Source organism: Eleginops maclovinus, chromosome 10 (genome assembly GCF_036324505.1).
Source record: "Eleginops maclovinus isolate JMC-PN-2008 ecotype Puerto Natales chromosome 10, JC_Emac_rtc_rv5, whole genome shotgun sequence".
Classification (NCBI taxonomy): Eukaryota; Metazoa; Chordata; class Actinopteri; order Perciformes; family Eleginopidae; genus Eleginops; species Eleginops maclovinus.
In genome coordinates, this window is record NC_086358.1 from 6,037,089 (window position 1) to 6,064,365 (window position 27,277).

A 27,277-nucleotide genomic window follows, 5' to 3' on the forward strand; every position below is an offset into this window, starting at 1 on the left:
ACTCTCTGGATTCAGACAATGGAAGTGTGCTCTGTCAAAACAAGGGTGGCCAGACAGGTTTAGATTTCTTAAACAGCGATCTAACATCACAACAAAGTGAAGAAGAAAACATTTACCAGGACAAGCCGGCAGGGTTGGACAACCTCATAAATATCTCTGCTTTTTCCTGTGGAGATTTGCAGTTTGAGGGAGATCAGTCCAATATTTCCAAAGCTTCTCTTCATGGTTCTTCTATAGAGGAATTGTCCTTCACAGAACTAACGGAGCCACCTGATGAACTAAGTGACTACACTTTATCATGGTTATTTTCTCCTCAACTCACTGATGTGGTTGGAAAAAACACAGCCCATGAGGAATTGACTTTGACGCAGGAGGCCCCCCCTGAGAGCTCAAATTCCCTTAGTAGTGAGGCTGGACTAATAAGTCTCAGCATCCCGGGTTCTCCATTGAATATTTCCAACACAGGAGATCCATTTTTGCTGGTAGATCTCCTCTCATATGAAAACTCTTGTCTCCCCGCAGAGTCCTCGGGTGAGTTGAACCCACAGGGTGTCAGTGAGGAGCTGGTCGACCTGTCACAGGAGGAGCAGACAGGACTCCCTCCCTCACTGAGCAGGGAGACTTTGTCACCTGAAACCGGAGACAAAGGTTTATTCCCTGATCAAGTGACTGATCTACTTGTTACCTGCAGCATAGGTTCACCTGAGAACTGCCTCCCGCATGACCACGTCAACAGCACACCACTAGAGAGTTTGGAAGGATCTGTGCCTTTGTTGGATTCGGACGTTCCAGATTGTGACAGCAGTGTAAGCCTGTGCCCCGCCAGTCTTGCCTCTGTTATCTGCACAGGTGCGCCATTAGATTTATCAACAGAGGAGTCGGAAGTGGAACATGCAGGAGCTACCGTAAATAGAAATGTGACTTTAGACCAAGGTGAGAATGACTCATTTGCTCCGGGTCTGTCGGCTGAACCTTCATCACTGACGTGCCTGCGGCTGAAGATGCCTTCATCCGGGGAGAATCCACCAGTGAGAGTTGCCAAGAGGAAAATGAATCTAAGGATTTAATGGATGACAATATTTGTTCTGAGGCCAAAAATCAGGGGAACGAGGCGATGGCTTTGGATCTGTGCTTGACTGCTGAGGAGGTCCACGACGAGGACATTTGGGACTTGAAACCTCAGGAGGATGTACAAATTGGAAGTGTTTCCGATACAACAACTAAAGAGAAAGAAGAGGAGAAGTTTACAGACACTAACCAGCTTGAAGGATCGGATTGTCACGACGTGGCTTCTTTTGATTTTTCAGTTCAGGACTTACACAACTCTTCTCCTGAGGACGGATGGACTAGTGAGCAAACTGTGGAGACATTATCTCTCCCTAAAATGGTGGGAGGTGACTCACTGCCGATTGTGTCAGCTGTGAGTACGAGGGAGGAAGATGTCTCTCCACTCAAAGCTGTGTTCGATGCTTTAGACCAAGATGGAGATGGATTTGTTCGTATTGAGGAGTTTATGGAGTTTGCTGCCGCCTATGGGGCCGATCAGGTGAGATGCCTTTCCTTTTCTGTTGTCGTCTTTGCTTCCCGCCTGCAGCTACTAGGTAATGCATGCTGAGTGAAGTTCTGTGTAAAACCATACAAAGTGCCATACACATAAATGATTTATAATTGATTTTCTGCTTCACCTCGGAGAGCTTCCTGCAAAAAGACTGCTTAATTCACTCATCTGAAATCCATCTGGCTGAAGTCAATTTGCTATGAGTGTTTCAAGTCTTTTAGGATGTCAATCTCTTTGCAACTCATTGTTTTAGAAAAAAAAGCAGGTGAGTAAAGGTGGTACAACTTTATATAAAATTGTACAAAGGTTTTATAGTGTGTTGTTTCTAAAAATCTGGGTGATTTTTGAGCCCCCCGCTTGGTGCTTGCGTGCTTCCTACAAAATGTGGTGTTATAGATTTGGTTAATACTGCGTCATGTTGTTAAAACCATGCCTGGATTAGCGTGTCTTCTATATTTGGCCAGTTTTCAAGAGTCCGGATTTGGGTTATCATCCAGATAAGTATGTCAAGCATATTGGTTGTAATGAATTCTCTCCGGCTCGTCGCTCCTCCATATGTTCAAATGACAAACGGTCATCGCCAAATTTGCATGTCCTGTGGATTGGGGATAATCTCTTGAGAAATGACTGAGGTGCCGCACTCCACCCATCACACTCACCCATTTGTTGCTTTTGTGAAACAGTTTTACTGTTACTTGCAAGTGAAGAAACAACACCTAGACATGAAACCTATTGAATCAGATGGTGTCACGTAAGGATTTATATTGATTGAATTAATAGTCTTACTTAATGAATCAGCATCTCATTAGGGTTTTTCATTTCCTTTCCCCAGTTGTTGCCTATACTGTATTACCCAGGTTTTGTGAGCATGGTAGACTCATGCTCGGGGGTAAAGCAACTGACGTCAGTTTCCTTTCCCGTCAGACGTGCTTGTCCGTATGCCTGTCTGAATGTTTACAAGAAGTGCAATGAGCTTCAGCATGTGACCACTGCATTTGTAAATAACAGTTAAAGGGTGGATGCAAACGAGGATGTAAATGGTAGCAGGAAATAACCAAATCTGTCAAGTGTGCCCTGAAGACGCATGGATGAGATATCTTTTTCAACTCATTTCTTCATGAGGCAATACGAAAATTCCAGTGTCATTCTAGTCATAGTGTTTGTTATGCATTTGAACATGTCTCCTTTCTTGTTTTTGATGTTCATTTCCAGTTTGAGGCTGATTCAGGCAACATATTTCATTCTGAATATATTAACCAGCTTAATCTTTCCTCCCTTTGCTGAACTTTGAACATGGCTTTTGGGTTAGGATGGGAACTGGTTGGTTCTCCACACACAAAGTGTATTGCCGGCTCACTAATGCTTTTTAATCCCTTTTCCCCCAGTTCAAAGCGCCTCTGTTGCCCCTGATCTGTCCCGTGTCTAGCCATAGGTATCTGTGGCTACACATGCAGACAATTTGAAGGATTAAGAGTAAAATGTATTTTCCTGAGTCAGAGGGACTCCATGGTTTAGGTACAACTGCCCATGACCTTGTTTTGAGGGACAAGAGTGGCACTTTTGTTAGTCTAATGTTAAATCCACCTTTGTGTTTTGATAGGCAGTGTTGAAGGTGAGACATTTACATCACACAAGAAGTCCTCTCATAGGTGTGGTCGGTTTTACTGTTATTTCATAGTGTTTAGTTTCTGGTGGACTTCTCCCCGTCTCTCCTCCCAAACCATCTAGAGTCCAGCAGTTTCCTTTCAGATCTTTGTTTCTTAAAAGGTTTTCCTTGGACTGCTAACCAGATTGTACAGATTGATTACTTGTGAGTCTATTCTTTATGCCCTTGCAGGAAAATCCTCTCAGACTTCTGTCCTTTTCGTGATCAGAGAGGGAGACGTAGGCTTTGGCGTGTTTGCCTTTTTTCCTTTACAATAAGTAGGCATGCAGGAGACAGACTTATCTGCAAAATGTGTGGAATGTTATATAATGGATGTAACATTTCAGCGGATTTGCTATTCATTAACTGAACTCAAGGACCAGTGGGAAAGTCAGGTCTGATCTAACAAGGCCGACATGCAGCTGAATTAAGAGAGTGGTTTGTTTTTCTGCTGAGCTAGAAAATGGTTTAATCTTTTCATATCAGCTTGCAATATTTATATGCTTTTCATATTTGAATAAGCTTTGCCCTGGTATGCCCTTGTATTTTATCTGGAATTTAAAGTGGTTTGAATAACTTGTGGCTCAGATTAGTGAAATTATACTCGTGCGTCGTGGTGGTAAAACGGTATTTTAGCTGAGCGGTTGTGAAAAGCACAGGGCAATAGGTCATCGTAATTTACACGGACATCCATAAGTTCACTTAAAAACGATAAATGTTTGAAATTGCCCTTTGGGATGTTAGCCAAGTGGAACTGGTGTTAAGAGCTGTACTTAAGATGTCACAGGGAGGTTTTTTTTAGCAGGATTTATTGTGTGATTAACAACGCTGGGTTTACTTGTGTTTTTCTTACTTCATTTTCTTCTCTGGTGAGCCTATACACAGGAGGTTTTAGATTCAAATGATCAGTGTGCTGTGTGTTATTGCATTGCAACCTGTCAGACCAGCAGGAAGGTATTCATGAGGGATTTGCATGGATGTTAGGCAGGCGCTTGTCTGCTAAACATGCAAATAGTTTCCCCAGAATAATTCCAGGATATGATTGTGACCATGGACAAACACACGTACTGCTTTGTGTGTGTAATGAATATGAGCGTCCTGTCACATAGAATCCAAGAAGACCAAATACAGTCTATTTCTATTGGGGCTTCAACTAACGATTATTCTCATTAACAATTCATTATTTTCTCTATAAAATATTAAAAATGACCATCTATAAACAACTGCCAGCTGCTCTAGTCACTGCTTGTGTCCCCCAGGGTCCTCAGTTTCCTCTTTTTCACCCTGTCGCAGGTGATGTCTTTGAGTGTTACGGGGCGCAGAAAACCCAAAGACCTTCGGCTGAATCTGTAGAATCTCCATTTTTGAGAGGTTGACAATGACTTGTTCTGCCATTTTTGTCATCGAAATTTAATTTATTGATGAATTTATTGTCAAAACCATATGTGATGTTATTGTTTATCAACTTTTTGACAAGTAGACTAATTGGAATCATTAGATAGCTCATTTTAAATCAACTTTTCAACATATCTAACTTCAAACATGCATTAAAAGCGCTGCCTCTACCACTTTTTCTGGATGAGACACCTTTTTCAGTAAAACTACTTTTGACAGAGGCTTACTAATAGATCAAACTAATTAATGTGCAGCATTAAGATGTCCGGTCAGTTCCATAAAACGGTGTTGTGTACTGTACTGATATGTCTTGACTGTTTTAGGAACACTTATGAGCAGTGAAAGCTGGACTACTAATCGGGTACTGATCTACGTTTTAGATGAATACCAGAAAGACATGCCCTCAAACAGGAGCTGTCCTGCAGGCATGTGCCAAATCTGTGAGTTCAACTATTGAAAAGATTTTCCTAGCCACCACTCACAGGATTCACTCACTGGTTTCGACCCTAATTGTGCACAAAAGCCGTACTGAACTGCATTGTGGTCGTGTCTCTCTTGTCAGTCGACACTCCCGACCCCACTTTGGCCAACCTCGCTCCCCCCACCCGCTGCTTTTATGTCCTGCCCCTCTAATCCACAATGGAATGTCCCGTGCCCTGAAACGTCCCCTCTCTTGAGTTCACTTTTGTCTGTTATGTGTGTCAATGTTTTATATCCTAAGATCATTCTGCTTTTTTTTTTTTTGCCAGGCCACTAGGCTTATGATCACGGTTATCAGAGTTGTGTGTACGAACTATTGTGAAGTCCCCTCCAGGAAAGACTCTCACCAACGGGTATTCTTCTCCATGGGGTTATGCACAACGGCGGTCTGTGTGGAGGCGGTCAGGCGTGCCCCGGCACTGATTAGACACAAATAGAGGAAACAGAAAAACCACAGTGCCTTCACTGCACCGCTGAGCTGTGGAACTGACAGAGTTGCCTTTAGTTTAGTTTCTATCTGCCTTTCCACTCCGCTGTCTCTCAGGGCTCTGCTTGTTAGGTGTAACAATTGAAATGATTGAATCACACATTATCAGTTACACAACTGTGAATTACATTTTAGAAAAACAAAAGGAGACTAATAAGAAATATTTGATAATGTTTTTGACACTCATCCTGAAAGTAGTATTATAAAAAACTTGTTTTAGTAAGTAAGAAGAAAACAAATGAGGCAGGTCAACTATAAACTAACAATCACAGTACAGCACAGTGTTTCCAAAAACATTAAACTAATACATGAATAAGGTTAAAATAGTCCATTTGCACAGCCCTTTTTATATATTAGGGTTTGCTGTAAACATTACCAATAATCTGATTTAAAAAATCACGTTTCTGTTTAGAATAAAATCATATGGCAAACAAGGAAGATATTCAAGACTCAAAATAGTTGTGGTTCTAGATAAATACGTTAACCCATTATGTGATGAATGGATGCCATACATCAGAGATTCTGTCATTATCCAATCTTATCTTCTCTCAAGTAGAGGCGAGATGTTTACAGTTTCCCAGCTAAAGGTCTGTGGAGAGGCTTTACCAGGGTCCTGGGGCAGAAATAAAACTTTACGATCACCTCTAGTTTTTTTAGGTTAGACCTAGGAATAGCCACTACGCTCTGCTCACAAGACCTGAGGGGCCCGGCACTGCTGTACAGGCTTAAAACCTCTGATGTAGGCCATGGATTGCTTCCATATTATAGTAGGTTTACAGTGCTCTGGTTGCTTGTCTGTCAGTCACTTTTTGCTCTTATTAGTTGTATGTTATCCGACACTGCCTCAAGATTTTACTGCAGATGCCAGACAGCTATGTCAAAATGTCCTCAGAGCCACTGACACTCATCCCACCTCAGTTCTTTCACCTCACCCAGCAGAGGTGTTTCTGAACTGCTTCATGGAAACGCATGATTTTCAGAGAACTCTGATTCTTCATTGTGACACGGAACTAACAGCTAACGCCCACCGTTGAGCGCAGCCACACACTTCTTTTCACAAGTTCAATCCTTTTTTAAAGACGCTATTCCTTCACCCACCCTTCAGCCTACTGTTTATTCTGAAGCAAGTTTACTGTAGGTTCAGCAGAGATGGAAGTACCATGCGCCTTGAATGCACATGCTAAACTTAACATTTCAGTGTGAACCAGCACTCCGATAGATCCGCCACTCCCCTCCTCTCTCTCTAAGTACAGCTGGGCTTAATTCACCAAACCCAGATCATAAGCCACAGGGGTTTTTGGAGTCAGCTTATTAGGAGTTCCAGCCTTCTCAGCCTCCCCAGCCTCCCTGAGTTTAAAGTCAGCGTTGCTAAGCAGATCATCTTGTTTTCATGTGTAACTGATTAAAAAAAAAAGTGAAGAAGAGAGAGAGGCCGCACACATACTCAGAATTCACGGTGAAATGACCACGTTCACGTTGTGTGCTTAGCTTCTTCGAGGAATAATGTGAGCTGAAACCACAGAAACCTCGCCCGACATACTCCCAGGCTCTTTCCAAGTTTGTCAGTCATACACCCCTTAAATTATGCTGTAATAGTGGGTTAGCATAATTTCGTGATTGATGACATTTGACTCGGTCTGTTATTTGTTTGAATGGGTTTCGATTGCTTGGCGCCACCAATAATTCTGCAAAGGGAAAAAGCATATTGAGTTCCCAGGTTAGCTCTTAGTAAATAGGGCAATCTGCCAACACGTTTGTACAGGTGACGGCTCAGATCAGATTTCACTTCCGGTAGGAATCCATTTTTAATTAAAAAGAAATAGTTGACTCCAAGCACACTTGGGTATTTCCAATGCTATGAGTTCCTGTTGTTGCTGAAGCGCACATCCGCCTGTTGCCAGGTTACTGACTGAAGAATATACAGTACCGTATGTAGGTGCAGTTACATAACCATTAAACCCGAGTTCAGCTAAGTTTCTGTGCACACAAGGCTTCGTTGCCTCACATTATGTAATGTTCATGCATGCATTCGATTAAATGACCTACTTGCTTGCTTCCCTAAGCTATTTTTAATTGTATGACTTCAGATGGTGGTTAACTGTAAAGCTTTTTTGCATGTTCAAAGATAGTAAAGGCTGTACTCTTTGCAAACTTTAAAACCCTGTTAAACTCACTTGCTTCAATAAAGGCAGAAGGCTTGACGTCTGCAAAACTGATTCCATTTTAAAGGTCAGAAGTTGTGTTTATTGTGGACTTTTTGCTTCTGTAATCACAATCTTTGCACATCACGTAACTCTATCACTTTATTGAACCTCAAGAAAGAGTTCTTAGTAGTTGTATGTGGATCAGATCCAGTTCTGGCTGTTGCTTCTGCATGTGCTGTTTCATTGAAGTCAATGTGCTAACGCCGCAGTTACATCATTGTGTCCCTTGGGTTGAAAACTTCCCTTTACATAATCTATCAGAAACTTGAAGCATCCGAGCAGAACAAATGATAAAGCTATGGATTAGGGATCTTTCTGCAGCTGCCATGATGGAGTTGAAGTTTTGAATGTTCTGTTTCTTCAATCTTTCAGGTAAAGGATCTGACCAAGTTTCTGGATCCCAGTGGTCTCGGGGTGATCAGCTTTGAAGACTTCCACCGTGGAATCACTGCGATCAGCAATGGAGGTGAGTCCTGAGATTTTATATTCATGTAGCCTAAGTGACGTGTTTCTAAATGGTTTCCTTTCAAACTTCTTATCTTGAAATGTCACGTGTTAATACCTTCATCACAAATCAACTTTGTGACATGGTGAACTTCTGCGTCCTGATGCTGGTATTTAACCTGGCTGTGGTACCCTGTTTCTTTTCTACTTTATATTGGCTAACCTGTCGTTAACCCAATTCTGCTGTAGAACTAAAAACCTGCCCAGGCAGCAAATACTCACACCTACATTTAGTCTCCAGCATCCGGATCAATCTCTCCGCTTTCCCCATGGCGCTCAAATCGTGTTGTCGACACAGTATGTTCACATCCGTCGCTTAGCTGAGGTGAGGGATTTTAAAAGGAGAGGCTGAAGACTGACCCAAATTCTGTGTAACTGGACTACTGTTATGCTGTCTCGAATCGCTTTGCTGCCCTCCTTTCCCACTTTATACGTCTACAACAATTCCTGTAATGATAATGTACTTCTCAACAATGTGATGGTGAAAACAGATGATTTAGACACCCCAAAGTGACATCACCACCAGGAGTTTACAGCACACGCCGGTTGTGTTGACACGATGCACGGGTTGCGTTGACGTCACCGCGGTAGTGGCCCCGTTTGCCTGGATCCACCCCGCGTATTGATTGGCAGCCTCCTTTCCCAAGGCTTTTTTTCTGGGTTGCACAGCTCCGGTTACTCCCGCCATTAATAAGTCACGCGCTGGAAAGCGTGAGATGCGCCGACACATGGGCTCGTTGGCGAGGTTTCAGAGCGGGAGAGGCAGAGGGATGGGGTTCGGGTAGAGAGTCCTATTCCTCTAAATAATTCACTGTCCTCTCTCTCTGCTCCGGCCTCTCTGTTTCACCCTCTTTACAAAGCGTTGTTGTTAAGACAGAGCACTCAGACAGGTATACACATCTCCAAAGAACAAAGGCATTGGGAACTCATTTGCCATAAAACAGCATATAAACTGCCATTTGTAATTGTAGTCTTGTGTCCCTGAATTAGTTTGTTTTGTTGCCTTGTTTGGCCAACTCGCATATCTTGTAACCATGATGTAATGAACGATAATACAACAGGGGATCATTGACAATGTTCCCGTTCCTCACTGTCCTCCTCTCTTATCTCCCTCCCTTTTTAGTAGTTCTCTGTGCAACCAGCCATGTGGAGAATGCATCAGACATTTCCTCGCAGTTTTCCCATTTGTGTGTGTGTGAAGATCAAACTTTAACTGTCACTTGCCAGGTCGTTTACACACTGCTGAAAGACTTCCAATATGCTTCCAAAGGCAGAGTGCAGTTTTAGAAAACCATGTCACGTTCTTTACCCTCTCTTTTACGCCATCTCTGCTTTGTCCAGTTCCTAACCGGTCATCCAGTTTCAGTATGAGCTTCATTGCACTCGGCAAGACCTTCTAAGATTGCTCAGCTAATCCCTTAGTCGACCCACGGAGAAGTATCCCCAACTATTTTTGATAAGCGATAAATCATTGATCAAAAATGTCAGAAAATGCTCTTTTCAGTCCCTCAAATATTGAGATTTCCTTCCTTTTCCATGTTTTTTATCATATGAAAGCGAATATATTTGGGTTTTGGACCAACACAACACTACATTTAAAGACTTCTAGAAGCTGCAATTACATTTTTTGTATTTCTCTGACATTTTATTTCAGTTTATACACGGATCTAGAAAATAGATATTCTGGCGGTGCTGGAATAATCAATGATGAGAATAATCATCAGTCGCAGCCCTTCATTCCACCAGTTTCATTTCTGCACAACTATTTACTGGCACAGGTTCCTTTTTAATAAAGAGAAGCCTGCAGGCCATGGAAATGCCTTACTCCCTGTAGTGGCTCTAGCATGTATGCAACAACAACGAGTCGGTCTCGGAAATATTCCTGATATTTTGACATCACGCCAAGAAGCTGCAGTCGTGTTGCTAAAACAGAAGCCAGCATTTTGCAGACTCACTTTAAATGGCCCGCGATGTGTACAAGTCTCGAGAAGAGCAGCGGGGTTTATAAGACAAAACCCTCGGGTCTGCTGGCAGCTCCTGGACACAGTTTGTGCTCTGTTCTCTCAGCAGGGTGCTACTCACAGCTCTGTTTACTAGATACAGGAGCGGCTCCATCTTGCCACTCAGTCTCAGGTTACACTGTTTGTCTGCAGGTGCTCCCAACAGAGGCCTGTATTGGCAAACTCAAATTGGATATGGGTTGCTTCTTGTCCTGTTTGTATTGCTTTATTTCCCCCCATATACCTATTACATGACAGTCCTCGCCTTTTTGAAATGCGAGTTTAAAAGTTACATAACGTTTACTGTCACATCACGCTCGGATTGCTGACTGTAAATACGCCAGTGTAGGGCAACTAGGACCTTGCTCATGTGCTGAGCAAACACACACAGGCCGAGATATCAGTTTGACAAACACAGATTTGAACCATTTATTCTGTTAAGAGTTGAGTCAAATGTAGTAGGGATGACTTCACCTGAGAAAAAGCATGTACTTGAAGGCTTTTTATCCAATGCAGTTCCCACAGTGCTTTTCTTCCCCGTTTTGTGGGTTAGAAATTAAAGGACACATTAAAATGTTCAAATCTATTATTTTTATTAATATATAAAACATCCTGTGGTAATGGAAATGATAATTACCTACTTTATTCCGGTATAACTAATGTGTGCTTTTCTTCGTTATACTAATGCTGGCTTATTTTTTAATCTGCTGTGCCACTTTGGCTGTCACAAATGTAAATTTCCGGCCCCGGCCGTATGCCGGCGACCCGGGTTCGATTCCCGACCCGTGGTCCTTTCCGGATCCCACCCCGACTCTCTCTCAGAGTTTTACATAAAATTATACCCAAGATCGTTAGCATTATGTTTATCTCTGAAAAAATGCTAACAGACTCCTTTGCATGTTATTGCATATCATCTGTTCATCCACTATGCAAATGGGTATGATAATGCATATGATTTGTGGCTTGGGTTTATATTTTTAACCAAACATGTTATAGATAAGAAGCAAACCTCTCTGTCCCACTGTATTTTCAGTCTGTTAGCACTAGCATGAACCTGCCGCAACACCTCCTTTCCTCTCGGTGCCTGCGTTGTTTGCACATCTATATTTACTCTATACACACCAGTCTTGTTTTTATGGAGCCTCCTTTTCTGTTTGACTTAATGTGTTGACTCTGCGCACATTAAAGCTGCCTTCTTCCGCCCATATCCTCAGGTCCGGAGCCTCAGCTCTACGGTGTGAACTACAGTCCGGGCGATGGAGCTGTGGGCTGTCAGGAGGAGTACGACGAGGTGAGCGCCGCACAGGAAGCTTTTACCTCCTCTGTGTTAGTGCATGTGGTCCAGTTTGAGCCTTCAGTTTGTGCACACAGCAGCGCAGTGTGACGCTCGCAGGCTGAACTCCCCGTGCACTCTCACTCTTCCCACTGAAATCTACTGGGCTATCATTACCACTCTGGTTTGGCTGAAACCAAATAGCTCCTGGCTGACTTTTTGAGTATTCTTTGACAAATATTGAATTAGCTGGAATGTGCCCGAGTTCTTCTACATGCGTGTTTGTGGACTTGGTGTTTTTTACAGTGGCGGTTAACATATCTGGAATTCCTCTCTCCCTGGAACTTGTATATTTAACCATCATTGTTGCTGGCCTCTGCAGAATTTAAGGGTTCCTGCTATTGTGTTCACTGAGAGCGGTGCTGGACTGTTGTTTTCATGGCTGAGCATGGCGCCGTATCAGCTCCCTCTCTTGGTATGGTTCAGAAGGGCAGGCCAGTGAGTCGTCGTCGGAGTGTCAATGGGTTCCCAGAACTTGAATCCAGTTTATGACTTCATAACATGATCATTCTTTGACAGAAGCAGGCATTTGTCTGACACCAACACAAGGCCTGATGCGTCCCATTTGATTAAATGAATGCCAAAAGGCTCAAGAACACAGTGAAGGTCTTGTTAAATAAGAAGATAGAGATGTTATCATGGACGATAATGGATAGAGTGAAATTTGTATTTATTTTTTCCATAATTGTGAACTGATAGATCTTCCTTTTCTTATGTATTGTTATTCTCCCTGAATGATACAACTGTTGAGGTTTTTAAACTTGAAGCCACATTGTTAATACCTTTTTCAGTCAAACGTAACCATTCCATAAACTGGGAAACAGATTTTCCTACACGTGTTTGTCTTTGTTTATTCAAATTGTAAAGAATTGTACAAATGGACGCTAACAATGTGTCAGATCTAGTGATTTAAAAGCGTCTCTGCTGTTTACTGGAACCTTAACGCAGAGTTTTTGGGGAAGTTTGTGTTTATGTTTGAAGTAGACGCCACACCTGTGTCCCCGGCCTTGTTTTTTCCCCTCCCGTTTCTGGCAGAAAAGGGTTCCTCTCTCTCAATGGCACCGCTGTTCTCACCCTGTTTGCTTTCAAAACAGGCAAGGTGAGGCTGTTCAGCCGGAGCCTGGCATAGGAGAAAAGCAACGCCCCGTCCACCACCCCGTTTTTCCTTCTACTAAATGTTCACGTTTTGATTCATAAATAGAAGCATAAAACAGGAGTGATCGTCAACAGGGATCCAGGTTATTTACCTACTCTGCTTGTTAATTTTTCTATTGGCTCACAGTCAGACAGTTATGACTCTGGTTGTTGTGATATCTCTCCCTCTTTTAACCGTGTACATTATAGAACATGGCTTAATGATTTACACTGTCACACTAGGCCAGGAAGTGGAGCTCACAGGAGCCAGAACACATTATTCAGCTGATCGTTTGTCGTTTTCAAAGCGTAGAAAGTCGTCCGGTTGAGCATTACAGCTGACTTCTGCCACTCTTTGGACTTTGCCTCTGTCTCCTCCCCTCTGACCACCCAGTGAGGCTGAACGAGGTGTTGCAGTATTTTCCAATTTTTTCCCTCTCTCTCCCTCTGAGAGTGAAGAAGCATTAGTAGTTATTAGCTCTCATGGCAGGCTGGCTCGTCTTTCTTTGAGAGAATGATTCTGGGCATGGTGGATAGCCCCCTGGGCCCTGCTTCTCCCAACGCTGCGTTTATAATGGTACGTTATGTTTCGCTAACATGACTCACCTGTCTCTGCTTTATTGCTGCTTCACACCTCTGATACCTGATGAAGTGTTGTTCCCAACAGCTTCAGATGTTCTGTCTGGCATGCCGCAGTGTAGCATTTGGTGTTTGTTGCTTACTCATTTAGTTTGAACTTGTTGCTTAATGCAGCAGGTTTCTTTCTGCTTGGAACAGCCATCTGAATCACAGCAGAGCGTCCCTGAAGTGTGATCACGCTCTGTGATTCGTTGGGGCGTAATTGGCGTCGATACCTGACTAGACCTGAACATTCAAAACAGACCATCTTTGAAATGGCTGTTTTTATTACACTTTAAAAACCAATAGGTGTACTATCTGCCTTTCGCTTCACAGGATCGCAACTAAACCTGCTTTGAAATACACCTGATGAAATTTAAAAGCCAGAAGCAGGAGTAATTACTCAGCTTGTTTATCATCATAATGATGATGACAGCTCTAATTGTTTATCTGCTATATTGCTGCAGTGAAGCGAGGATTTCTATCACCATGTTTTCTCTCTTTTAATGCCCTGTTGTTACCATGGAGAAATAGTCCATTCAGTGGGGTATTGCCTGTTTACTGCTTGATGCCCACACTGTAATGTGTTCTTTGTTCTGCAGCAAAATGAGGTGACGGACAGCGCGTACCTGGGCTCCGAGAGCACTTACAGCGAGTGTGAGACCTTCACCGATGAGGACACGGGGGCCCTGGTGCCCCCCGAGATGCACGAGGAAGTGGAGACGGACAGCGGCATCGAGGCCACGCTGCACGACCCGGAAGACAGCGGAAATAGGTCGGTAGAAACGTTTTCGGCCATTCACACCGCTGCCAGTGTGTTTCTCCTCGTATCTCTGGATGCATATATACAGCCGCTGCTTTGTGAAGGCGAGTTGCGTCCCCGAATGACTTCAGCAAACATTTTTTTAATCCCCTTGTCATGACATCAACGTCATAATGCCGTGCGTAATCACCGCTGGGTACGGAACTTTATCGTGAATGTGTGTCAAATCTCCAGCTAACTCTCTTGCCCTGCACTGAACTTCACACACATCTTGTTGTTTGTGAGGGTTTTCCCACCTTAGCCTGGATCACCTTGGCTCTGTTTGGTCCAACAGACTGACAGATCAAACCTTGGGTAGAATCTCAATCATACAGAATCTATGTTCCTCTTCTTCTTGCTTTCATCCATTTACTTGCAGCGTCTCTTGTTTTTACAATGTATTGTCAGGGAAAGTTCGAGGCAACATCATCCGCGGGGACTGTTGATGTTTTCTGTCAGAACAGGGAACAGCCTATTCAGAGATAACTTGAAATGAGCACAGTGTGAGCGCCAAAGACCTTGAAAACAGAAAAGAGGATCATCACTTGTGACGAGATCTGCTCATCCTCTCTGAAATCTGTGCAGTCACACAAAGATTCTGATATTATTTGTGGAGGCTTATATTATTATCTTTGTGTACCTGAAAGTCCCCAGTTATCCCTGCCTGCCTCAACACCAGCACTGTTCACCAAAAGGAGTAAAAATACTACTGGTTACCCTCTTTACCGTCTTCAACTGCATTTCAAATCTCTTGCTAATATCCCTGCTGCCTGTGTCATGAGACTTCTGTCTATTAATAAATAGCTGGAATAATAGAGTAGCAACACAGAAATAAACGATGCTTCTGTGAGCCATTGTTTGCATCAGAAAATTAGGATGAGTAGATGATGTGTTTTGAAGATCCGTGTTGACGTAGTGTTAGGGGGCCATCACGAGTGAGGAAGTGCAGAGCGCGGAGGCCGCTATCTGCTGACTCGGTGACCCGTCTGTCCGGCTTGATGACGGCTCCTAAGTGTTCCCCCTGACAGGGATGTGTTTGGACTTCCTATTCCATGATTGAGCCTTGAATCCCAGGAAGTGATGAGTCGGCTCTTTTTTTTTTTCTTCTGTTGTTTTGCCTTTTTTCTCTCCCTCTCTCTGTGGCCCTGGATCTCATTCTCTCCATCGCCTCTGCTTACTGTGTGACCCAGTGACCTTTTTTATATTCTCTCATTTATGCAAGCTTTTTGTGTACCAAAAAAGTGGCGACTCATTGCTGACTCACGTCCCTGTCAATGGAGAAAGCCTTTTAAAAAATCTGGGCTTTTTTTCCATGCACAAACCTTCTGTTTTTTTTACAGTGTTTTGCGAGTTGCAAACCACGTGCTTTTTATAGCTAGACAATGCAACAAAATGATCAATAAGTAAACTTGATTTTTTGCCATGTGTTAGCCTTGCTCGCTCTAGCTTTGGATTATACTGTATGCACTGGACTGGGGGATTAAGACTGTAACAGGATTAACCTCCCCCACCCTCCTATCCTACCCGTGTCCCCACACACATTTGGCCCTTAGAAGGTCAGCAGGACTGTCTGTTGGCTGTTGCTTAGCCTAAAATCAGATTAACCCACTCGCGGTCAACCCTCCCCGGTACCGCCTCCCCTGGGTGGCACAGACGATGCAGTCATGTGGCACTGATTGGCAGCTCATTAGGGAACACCGACTTAGCCGTTTTACAAAAGCAGACCCTTTTTTTGTTTGTTTTTGCTTGCTCAAAGCTGGAGAGTCGTGGTTTTGTTATAAATCGGTGTAGCCTGTGAAACTTCAGAATTCCACTCTGGTTGTCGGGGGTTTTGACTCCAGTTGCTCCACGGCTTTCACGCCAGAGCAGCGGAGGGCCTTTAAAAATGCCTTCGCTGTCCCCGCCGTCCCCCTGTGCAAGGGACCTCAATATGGGGCCATGTAGTAAGAGCCCGGATGAAGGGTAAGTCTCCAAAGTTGGTTCTGTTACTCTTTCCTAGTGGAGCTCAGTGTTTGCAGGTGACGCTGCTGCGGCTGAAACTGAAGCGTCTTAGGATGAAAATATTCTTTATCAGAGTCTGACTTGTTCTTTTTGTGTATGGTTTTCAGTTTTTCACTCTGTAAATGAAAGTTTTAGCTTTGAGTCGACCAGTTGTTGCTCTTGTAAACAATGAAAAGGATCTGAAAGGGCAAGCTTTTCTGCTGATTCAGACATCCTCGTCCTGTGTTTGCTTAAGACATCTAACGTATCCTGATAGACAACAGGAAAAGCCATCTTTCCAGCTTTCCTGTCAAACGAAAAACAAAGGACTTTATTAACAGAAACCTCACGATTCCAGGCAAAGTCTTCCAGATCCTGAGTTTTCCTCAGTGATTTAAGCCGAAGTTACAACCTTCTTTTATCAGCGCTGTTAATAAAATCTCTTAAGCCAGACTCACATTAAACTCCCCGTATGTTCCTCTCACATGGCTAACTTTGTTCCCTTGTGGTTTTGCATTCCCAGCTCGGGAGAGATTTTGTTTCAACCGAAGCAGACTTTGGGATTAATGTGAATCAACAGATTAACTTTGAAGACAAGTGATCGACGAACCTCTGATTGCCGCTCTTTCTGGGGAAGATTAATTTACTTGTTTGAGATTTACTGAAAGCTCTAGTTATATCCAGACATATGGGTCCAACACACACAACTTCCTTTAGGTGTACTATCGCTCGAGTATTTTTTCTTTGAATGAACACAAAAGACGGGCCTGGTTTGTCTGGGCTAATGGATGTCTGTGGCTGTTTATATCCTCCAGTCAGACGCCCATTTTTATCCCGTCTAAACTTGACCATCTTCCCTCTATTTTTGGCCACGGCCTAAACTTAACCATGCCGTTGTTGTGTATACATCGGATCTCACACACACACACACACACACACACACACACACACACACACACACACACACACACACAGAGTAATCCTTTCTTCTGTGCCCGCTCAGGTTTTCCCTGAACTCGGAGCTGCACAGCCACTCGCTGGTGTCGGTCATCGGGGGAGAGGAGGAGCACTTCGAGGACTTTGGGGAAAGTAACACCTCGGAGTTACTGGAGAGCAGCGTGGAGGCGAGGGAGGGGGAGGAAGTCTCCCCTCTCGTGAAGACACCCGAGCAAAACAATGGCTCCTCACTGCTCTCTCCCAGGTATGATCAACACAACCAAACCAAATCACCTCTTTACGGACATGTTTCAACTTTCTTAAATGAGGTCTCAGTCTAATATCTTCACAGGTGGCACTGGTGACTGTCAGTTGGTCGCAAAAGCACATGATTTGGTCCTTTTTGTTTTGGTGCAGTTTGGTATTAATCAATGACAGTCGCTCTATCATCAGTGGAGTCTGAGACAGGACTGTCTGGTTGCCTTTTACTCTTTCTCCTCATTTTGCCGTTTAAAAAAATTAGCCATAGACTGTTTATATATTTCTTAAACATGGACACCGAAGCGTACATTTTACAGACTTCTGCTGTATGAAGTGACTTAAAATAGAAGTTATTGAAGATGTACGGCTGTGCAAGAAGGTGATTTTAATCTGTTCACTTTTTTGACTTTAAATTGTCCACAACTGCTTACAAATAGTAAAAAGAGAATCCTTGAATGCGTTACATTTTTGGTATTTTTTAATTAGCCATATACCACTTAAACGGCAAATGCATTATTTCTGAAAGCTTTAACTACATGCATATGTTGTTTAACCGTTCTCAAGACCCACGCTAAAAAAAACCAGGCTCGTTACAAGTGATACATTTGCACGTGAACGGAGAAGCATCCTCACAAGGGAGATTTTCTTCTCAGTGGCACACATTGGGTCTTGCAGGATATATTCAAGATTCAAGGCTTTATTGTCATATGTACAGTAGCTACAGTGTAGATATGGCAATGAAAAACTTCACTTCCAGGCTCCTCTACAATGCAACCTGAATATATATAGGACATAAAACCAATAAAAAGCTGTGAAATAAAAGAACAGTGGCTATGAAGTGAGCACGGCCCTCCCTACGTGCTTGAAACTTGCTCACCCATGAAGTTGACTTCTGAGATTTTGGAGGCGGTGATGGAATAGAGGGAGTGCTGAATAGGACAGGGTCCCCAATGATAATTACAGAGACATATTTACTTGGAACTCCCCAAAACTAAATTGCGTGTGGAACAATTTAGGCGCAGTCTGGAGCATTGCATTTTGAAGTGTTGACAGCATTATTTAACGGAATATCATTTCAGCTTTCTTTTACCCAACCCTGCCTGACACGAGGTGTTACATGCTCAGCTGAGTCGTCCCGCTTTAAATGTCCTTGTTTACGTTATTTGGAGAAAACGTTTCTGTTTTGAACAAAGACACTGAGGACAAATGTTGATTAGAGCTATCTGGAAACTTGCTTATCTGGCTCCTTTTCTCATGAAGGGCGAAGATAAATGAAGTGTATACAAAGTTCATTCCATCGGGATTACTCTCACTGTTATAACGCAATGTTATAACAACTGTGCCTCCGTTTATTCGCCCTTGTTGTGCGATCCTGAGCAGTCTGACTAAATGTTTTACACGGTTTACTTCAGGGCGAACAAGACATGATGGACGGACAGGAGGGGGATGTTTTTGTTGGGCTGGGTTCAGAGACCATGGGGAATATCTAACGAGCCGTGCCGCCGGGCTGCAGTACAGTGTCTGAAAAATACAGCCGCAGTTCTACACACACACTCCTCTCTATGGTCTTTAGCGTTGAAGCCCCTCTTGTCGACTTTCCCCAGTCATCTTTTTCCAAATCTCCTCGTTTTTCACCAGAGACTAAAAGCTACGCAATGAGTCATTCTCTCTTGGGTGATATTTCCGTGATCTGCCATACCGGGAAACTCTTAATGCTCTTAGCCGTCGTTTTTGTAGCTCTTCGACAATATGGAAATACATTTGCTTTGGTATAATCGTTTACATTTTAGCACAGTAATGCAAAACTACTTTTTCGTATATAAAATATAAATAAATGTTTAAAAAAGTATATACAAAAATAATTATTATATTTTATAGTTCGTGTTCATTATTAAATATAACTGCTATTAAGATTAGACATATAATTACAATTGTTATGTTAATTTATATAAAGAAAAGTAAGTACAAGGAGATTAATTAGTAAAGGTAATTCATATTAAAGGTACAACATAGCGTTAATGGATTTTTGAACCTGTTGAGGTAATTTATTGCATATTTTTTACCCTAATTGATAGTTAAATACTCTAAATGATAGATCGATACATGTCACGAGTGAATTACATACTGCATGTGGACGATCACATGGCGTCCACGTTGTTGGTGGTTAGGCTAAATAAAAAAATCATGCTTCCCACAAACTACACCCACTACAATGCGTCACTGTACTTTGGGCAAATCGTGCTCACCGATGGCGCATGTAGCGGGGCTGCCTACACACACACACACACACACACACACACCCACACGTATCTATCTACATATCAGATCGCTTTGACTTCTCATCCACAGGAATGGCTGTGAGCAACAAAGTCATCCTTCACGCTGTCAGGGAACAACAGAATGACCATCAAGTGGCAAACACTTAGAGAGGCTGCCCCGCCACGTTTTTCCTGCCTACATAAACAGGAAGCCGTGCCAGCGTGTTGCATAATGAATGCCTCCCTCGCTGCCTGAGCGGCACCATCAGCTGGCGGAGGTGATGCGAGGAGAGGCCGCGTTCTCCGGAACAATGAAATAATCGGTTGCGTGTTGCCTTTTGCTTGCTGGAGAGATTAAGTTGTTAGCTTAATTGTAACCATTCTGTAGGTTTCCTAAGCAGTCTGCAAACATGCCAAGGTCGAAGTGAAGAGAATGAACATAACACAGAGAGGGCAAAACACATTCCTCCTCTGATAACGTTTTGTCTCCTTTCACAAAAACAACACTGCGGTCTGTTTCACCTCTCCCTCCCACTTTACTCCTTTAAATTCTCCTGCACCCCCTCAAAGGTGTTCCTGTCACTGTCCGTCACTCACCACTTCCTCCTCCCCTTGTTTCCTCTTTCCAGCGCACCCGCTCCCTTACCTGACTGCTTTCAGAGCTTCCTCAGGGAGGAGGCGCTGGACTTTTTCTGTAGCCAGTGTCACAAACAAATAAGCCGTCTGGAGGACCTCTCCACTCGCCTCAATTTCCTAGAGATGACTAGGTAACCGGTCATTCACGACCCACGCCGACTGCAGGCCCTGTGAATGTGTTTGCGGTGATGATTAGTCGCAGTGTCATGCATGTTCTCATCGTGTGTGCATGCTGCGACAACATGGCGTGTGTTATGTTACGGATTGTGCTTTTCACACACACTGTTCCCCGTGTTCTCTCATCTGCGCCCTCTTGTTGTGTGAGTTGCAGTGTGTGAACATTCAGTGTTTAATGATGGAAAACCTCTTCTTCAGTCGTTCATTTTTTGGGATCATGGTAGCCCATTGTTACTATTTTGGTTTGTCTCTCATGCATTATAAACATGTGGCTCATCTCAAAGCAAGCATATAAATGTATTTGCATAAAACAATGACCTCAGGTGAGTGCCGTCTGTTTCGGTATGTTCTGCTCTCCATATCACGTCATCAAAGCTTCATTTGCGTTGCAGAATGACTGCAGGAAGTGGAGCAAGGCTTTTCAAATAACCTGTTTTTATAGAAACAGCTGATCCAGGATTACTGACCAGTAGCTGCATTACAGAAACTCACTAATACTGAAATCCTATTGGTTGGTTCAGCCACTTAATGGCATGATTCAGAACTTAAGAATTTCCTTTCTAAAAATCTATTCAACCAGGTTTGTTCTAAGTTTCTGTGCTGCTGTCACAGGTCAAAAGTGATCCTGATAGACGTTGTTAATACATGTTGCTGTGTTTGTGTGGCGTTGCTGTGAAACGAGTGATTTCTAAGTAAAGATCCTCATCATCATGCCCTTGTTTTGTCTGCGGGGATAGCAGAGGGTCGGGGGGGTTGGATGCCAGGAGATGGTGTCTCTTTCCTTTATCGTTTATTCTCTTCCTGACCATTTTTCCTGTTGTTCTGTTTCCCCCGTCCAGCGCTGGCAAGAGGCTGTCCAGCAAGAAAGTAGCAAGGTAAGCCAAATGCCTGCTCTAATTTCAGTAGTTCATATTTCTACAATCACTGTAATAGATCGTTATGTTTTGGCACACTGAAACAGAGCAGTGTATGAAATGTGAACTGGCTCTCTGGGATTTATGTTTTTCACCCGTGTCCTCGTGCAGACATCTTCTCCAAAACAGCTCGATGACTCTGGACACCGTGAGCGACCTGACGCGGGACATCCTGGAGCTGGCGGATAACGACATCACAGACAAGGTGAGCTGACGAGGAACATTAAAGCATGGAAACGTGTCACGGTAGAGGCACAAAATACAAATATGAACCAGAACATTTGCATAATAAGACCCCTTTAAACACACACTCCTTTTATTTTTCCCAGGTGTTGCTCCTGGAGCGTCGAGTGGCGGAGCTGGAAAAGGAGTCGGAGGCTTCGGGGGAGCAGCACACACGGCTGCGACAGGAGAACCTCCACCTGGTGCACCGGGCCAACGCTTTGGAGGAGCAGCTGAAGGAGCAGGAGGTGTACGCAGACGAGCAGGTACAGCAGGAGACCCGGCGTCACAAGGAGGCGATCATCAAGCTTGAGAGGGAAAGAGGACTGGAGCTGGAGAACCTGCAGGCCAGGTGAGCGGAGGAGAAACACAGGTTTACGTACATGAAGATGTTGTGTCCTTACAGCTTTTTGAAAAGTATTTTTGGTTTAAACCAGAGAAGTAAAGCTTTAATGGCGAATAAAAAACAGATTTGATCATGTAACACCATTGGTTTGCTTGTTTTCTGTTGGAGGAAACATGGCTCTACAGTGCCACCTGCTGGCTATAATCTGCTATAAGAAACGTCCCTGTGGTTTAGGGTTGTTTACAAACAGCTTCAGTTGATATTTCTGTTGTTATGCTGTTGGTCTCTGATGATGATCTGTGTGTTTGTGTGTGTGTCTCAGGCTGCAGCAGCTGGACGAGGAGAACAGCGAGCTGAGGTCGTGTGTTCCTTGCCTCCGAGCGAACATCGAGAGACTAGAAGAGGTGAGGGAAACAATATCTCATCCCCTGGTTGTTTTTGCCTTTCTCGTTCCATTCGTCATCCGTCTGGACGCTCCTCGTCACCCTCACGGTTATTTTTGTTTTTGTGTTTCCCAGGAGAAGAGGAAGCTGCAGGATGAGTCAGAGGCTCTGTCCGACCGGCTGCAGGAGGAGACGGAGTCCCGGAGGAAGATGGCTGACAAGCTGAGCCACGAGCGCCACCAGAGCCAGAAGGAGAAGGAGAACACGCAGGAGGTGGGACAGCTTCCTCTGTGCACAAAACAAACCGTAAACACAGTTCTGCAGTATAGTGTCCTTAAACCTTGGAATAAGTTAGCATTTTTGCACAGCTCACAGAATAGCTGGGAAAAGAGGACTAGACACCCTCCTACTACATTTAGCTGTTTCTCCTGCAACACCAAATATGTTGGTATATCTCACACCTGTTTTATTTTAAGCTTCTAGTTCAGAGAAGTCAGTTGTTTACAATGTGGCTAAGTGAGACTTCACAGGGTGTCAGAGACATTAAACAAATATGAAAATCAAATTACAAGTCGATTTTCACAGCCTCGTTTTGCTTCTACTGGCAATTTAGCAAACTATTTGAACTTTGAACTGATGTGTCTCGATTTGTCTGTACCTCAGCTGATTGAAGACTTGCGTAAGCAGCTGGAGCATCTACAGCTCTACAAACTGGAGGCCGAAGCAAAGAGGGGATACACCCCTGGCGCCGGGCTGCAGGAGTATCAGACCCGCACCCGCGAGGCCGAGCTGGAGCAGGAGATCAAACGACTCAAACAGGTAGACCGCTCATTCCGAGGGACCCTGAGTATCCATGTTGTTCTCATTCGATCACTTAAACCGGACTGTTTTGATACGGGAAAATGACTCAGGACATACTGTTTTAATGATGTGTTCCATTGGTGTTATCCTCTCCAGGACAACCGCAGCCTGAAGGAGCAGAACGACGAGCTAAACGGACAGATCATCAACCTCAGCATCCAGGGGGCCAAGAACCTGATGTCGGCGTCCTTCTCCGACTCCCTGGCAGCTGAGATCAACAACGTGTCCCGTGTAGAGGTGGGTTTCAGAGAACAGGAAGGAAGATGTTAAAGATATTCCTTGTTGGTTCACCTTTGGAGTAGCATTCAGTATTTAAGTGTAGTGATATAAGAGTGTAAGTAGCAATGGAAAAAATATATTAGATTTTATGTCAAAATAGGTCAGTACTTGAATAAATGACCTTGATTTGGGCAGTGTTATTCCGTGTTATCACTTTCATCTCCACTGACTCCTGCCTCTCTGTTTCTAGTTGATGGAGGCGGTCCACAAACAGGAAGATATCAACTACAGGCTCCAGGACTACATCGACAAAATCATCGTGGCCATCATGGAGTGCAACCCCTCCATCCTCGAGGTCAAATAGACTCAGCCAGACGCACAGAGACTCCTCAGGCTGTCAAAAATAACCGGAGACTTAAAGAAAACTACCAAGAGAGGATGTAAAAAATATCGTTCTGGTAGAAAAACAATGACGCACTCAACTCACTCCCCCCCCCCCCCCCCCCCCCCCCCCCCCCACCTCACCACCCTTAAAGAGAAGGATCTAAGATTTCTAAGAAGTCTGTCGGTGAAAATCAAGCAGTTTTCAGTTCCATATCCCTTAAGTCTGTGCTTATTTGTGAGTGTGTGAGTGTGTGTGTGTGTGTGTGTGTGTGTTAGCCCCTCCTGAATACACTTGGGTTCTGGTGACCTCCATGTATTTGGCAAGAGGGACCCGAGTCTTTCTGTTCAAAAGTAGAGAAGCTTCCCCAAATTCAACAAAGTGTCAATGTTTGATTTGAGCTAAAACAAAAATCAGACAAATCCACAGTACCCAAGGGCCTTAAACGAGAGGTGATCCGAGTGTTCATCATCACATGCCTCAGTTCAGTCAGTGAAGTGTTTGCTGAGATGGTTGTAGTTCTTCGATCTCCTGAACCGAGCTGAAGTGTGTTTTGTTCACGAGAGAGAAAGCCTATGAAGCTGGGCGCGGAGATCGGAGCAGCAGTTCCTCTTTTGATTTGTCTTTGCTAAGCTTGCGGTGCTCCCTTAACTCTGTCCTCTAACTGTCCTTTCCATTGGACCCAAGTGAGGGACGTTTCTAGGCCTCGAGGATTAGAAATGCCCTGAGGGTTCTTTGTGTGTGTGTGTGTGTGTGTGTGTGTGTGCGTGTGTGTGTGTGCGTGTGTGAGGTGTTTGACTATTTTTTGCGCAGTGTTACTTAAAGGTTTTGAAAAAGCTAAGGGACACTACATGAAGGAACTGGGTTGTTTTTATAATTTGCTTCATTTTGTTGTTTTACGATGAAACAGGGTCCCGGAGCTCAGGTGGGCTGGAAACATGAGAAAACAAAAACTACATTTCCCATCACTCCCTCTGGCACACATATTCAATAACTCACTAAGTGAATGGGTACTGTAACTGACAAATATAACCTGCTAATACTGACACACGTAAACACTTGAACGACGCATGAAGGGAAACTGACGAGTGATTGTGGGACTTGTAGTTCTTGGTTTGTTTGTTTTTAGTACAGCCCACCTGACCCCAGTGTGCTCTTGCTGAGTGAAAGTAATGGGGAGCAAGTTAATCCAGGTAACCAACCTTAATCTTTTGCTGCACAAGCGATTAAATGTCAGTAAAAAAAAAGAAGTTGTAGAAGACTGAAAAATTCTGACATTCGACAAGTTGTGTGTGAATAATCAAAGGGTTGTACTTTGCACTAAGTTTTGTTTTGATTTCATTATTGTTTTGTTGATGTCTATCAAAAAGAAATGTCTATTGTGAAGGGATCAAGACTGTATGATAGTGAAACCCATGTCATATCAAATCCATTCAAGAATACTATTTCGCAGCCATGTGTTAAAAGGTTTCATTCCAGTTACATATTTTACTTTTTTCAGCCGTCAACAGTTCAGAGGAGCTTTGTTTTCTGCTGTTTTTTTGGTCAGTTATATCGGTATTCAGACCTGGAGAGACACGGGAGACTTTGGTAGCAATAACGCTTGGCAAGAAGTGGACTTTGGTGGAGGGCAGGTGGAACAAACATGCTCTGCCGGAGCGACATCTGCCTTTTCAAATACGGACGGATTGATTCTGGACTGATGCCGTGCTTATCGGTACTACGCAGCCATTGATTATTGGACAGACATCTTGAAGGATTTCTGGTTAAAAGGAAGCCGGGTGATGTTTTGTGTCCAAACGGCATGGCATTCTTCACCGATATGCTAAGAAGAAGTGTAACTATTTTCTCACCGCTCACCGCTGTACTTCACCTGCCCCTCCATGGAAAAATGGCCTTGGATGTAAATGACTTGTACATGTAAAGTTTTCTACACTCATTCTAGATTCTAGGTATTTTTATAGTGGGAAGAAAAGAACATTTCTTCGTCTTCTTGTCTTATGCTGAGAGACAGCTGCCTGTATTCTTCTCTAGCATGTAGCGTGTACAGTATCTCTTTTTTTTTTTCCCTTCTCGTTTTGAAATCACATGCAGATATTTATTCATCATTCGACACCAACTCGCACTCTGTGATCTGTTCCGCTGAATATATATCTTTGTACAACTTTTTTTCTTTGAACTCACAAGGGGAGAGATGTGGTTCATGGTGAATGAATCTGTGGGAGAAATTTACTGGATTTAGAGAAAGCGTTCGTGTGCTAAAAGCGCAGAGTGGTCGAGGTCGCGGCGCTCTTCCATAACGCGGACGTTGCCGCGATCTCCTCAGGGTTGTGATCTCAGACGTCTGCAGTTTCTACTGTTGTCTTCCCGGATGGAGTCAGGTCCTGCATGGAAACACAGATTTGTATTATCTATCTCTGAATCAGACCCTTTGTTTTTAAAGTGTGAGGCCTAAAGCTTCACAGTGAGACCGGATTTGCCCCAACAGATTGAATTCAAACTCAGTATTTATGGTAATTATTCCTTCTTTGGGAAGACATTTCGCAGCAGGTGATGCTTCACTAATTTCTCTCCCTGCTTCTTATTTTAGTGTCTGACAGATAGTTTGAGGCAACAGAATAAGTAAACACAGAGCTGACAAAACATTCCCTTTGAGCAGAGCTGAAGGTGACTGCACTTTAACCACCAAATTTTCTCCGAATGACCAAAGACAGGTTCAACGTTAACTTGATTATTTTATCCATCGGGGTCCGTGATCTTTCGGTAACTGTTCTAATAAAGTAACACACTCTGAAAAGAAAGAAAAACTGGCCTTCTAGTCTAAACACTGTGCCTCTGTGTCTCAAACTCTGCCTCTAAACTAACCTGACAATGAGCCCTGGGGAAAGCACTGACCATGTGACTCTCAGTCTGTTAAATTATGATGAAAACCTAAACTGTAAATATGAATCGTCATTTTTTTTGGTGAACTTTTTCTCTCTATCTCTCTCACGCTCACTTCCAGTGTCCAAAGAAAGTCTGCTCAAGGCACAAACATCACTACTGGAGTAGTGCATGGCTTGCCATTATGCGACATGGGAAGATTCAAAAGAGAATATTGTAGAAAAGAGAAATTGTAAAAGTTAAATTTATTCCTATTTTCAAAGATAAATGTATAAATTATAACAGTATTGGTTACAGCTGTATATTATTTTCGAATATCCCCAAATGATCTAATCCTAATTGTTACTGGGGAAGTATAATTTCAGTCATTGTAAAAAAGAGAACAATTTAAAGGTAAGCAGTGAAAGTAAGATTAGAAAAATAAATGGAATAAAAATGAAACCGTGTTTGTTGCCTCATTTCAGACTGTGTGTTTGCATGTACTGTACAGATACTGGCAGCACAATAGAGGTTTGATCTGAACAAACATACTATTAACACTTCATTTAACTCAACAGTAAATATTTTGTGTGCAATAATGAAACTGTGCAACTCTGATTTACTCTAGAATAAATACTGTATTAATTTAAGTATACCGTACCCTTTAACTTCATTTTCTT

At 43.3% G+C, this 27,277-nt stretch overlaps 1 protein-coding gene across 3 annotated transcripts; it reads left to right on the forward strand.

Moving 5' to 3' along the window:
- The first annotated feature begins 847 nt into the window (after positions 1–847).
- On the forward strand, positions 848–27,059 carry rab11fip3 (RAB11 family interacting protein 3 (class II)). 3 transcript variants are annotated; one of them, XM_063893368.1, is made up of 14 exons: positions 848–1,546; positions 8,142–8,235; positions 11,488–11,564; positions 13,961–14,133; positions 17,144–17,341; positions 20,225–20,362; positions 21,248–21,283; positions 21,434–21,527; positions 21,652–21,896; positions 22,213–22,294; positions 22,409–22,546; positions 22,937–23,092; positions 23,231–23,371; positions 23,604–27,059. In XM_063893368.1, the coding sequence occupies exons 1-14, from the start codon at positions 1,067–1,069 to the stop codon at positions 23,715–23,717; spliced, it is 2,166 nt and encodes a 721-aa protein (XP_063749438.1). In that variant the 5' UTR covers positions 848–1,066; the 3' UTR covers positions 23,718–27,059. The 3 variants fall into 3 exon arrangements, with proteins under 3 accessions (XP_063749438.1, XP_063749439.1, XP_063749440.1); XM_063893369.1 differs by lacking the exon at positions 20,225–20,362; XM_063893370.1 differs by lacking the exons at positions 848–1,546; positions 8,142–8,235; positions 11,488–11,564 and adding an exon at positions 13,077–13,317.
- Positions 27,060–27,277: the final 218 nt, after the last annotated feature.

What these genes read in the sequence shown, in the direction of transcription:
- rab11fip3 (XM_063893368.1), top strand. Translation starts at nt 1,067, where the DNA reads ATGGATGACAATATTTGTTCTGAGGCCAAAAATCAGGGGAACGAGGCG. An exon ending in GTCAGGAGGAGTACGACGAG is followed by an intron (nt 11,565 to 13,960) that starts GTGAGCGCCGCA and finishes TTTGTTCTGCAG; the next exon opens with CAAAATGAGGTGACGGACAG. An exon ending in CCGGAAGACAGCGGAAATAG is followed by an intron (nt 14,134 to 17,143) that starts GTCGGTAGAAAC and finishes GTGCCCGCTCAG; the next exon opens with GTTTTCCCTGAACTCGGAGC.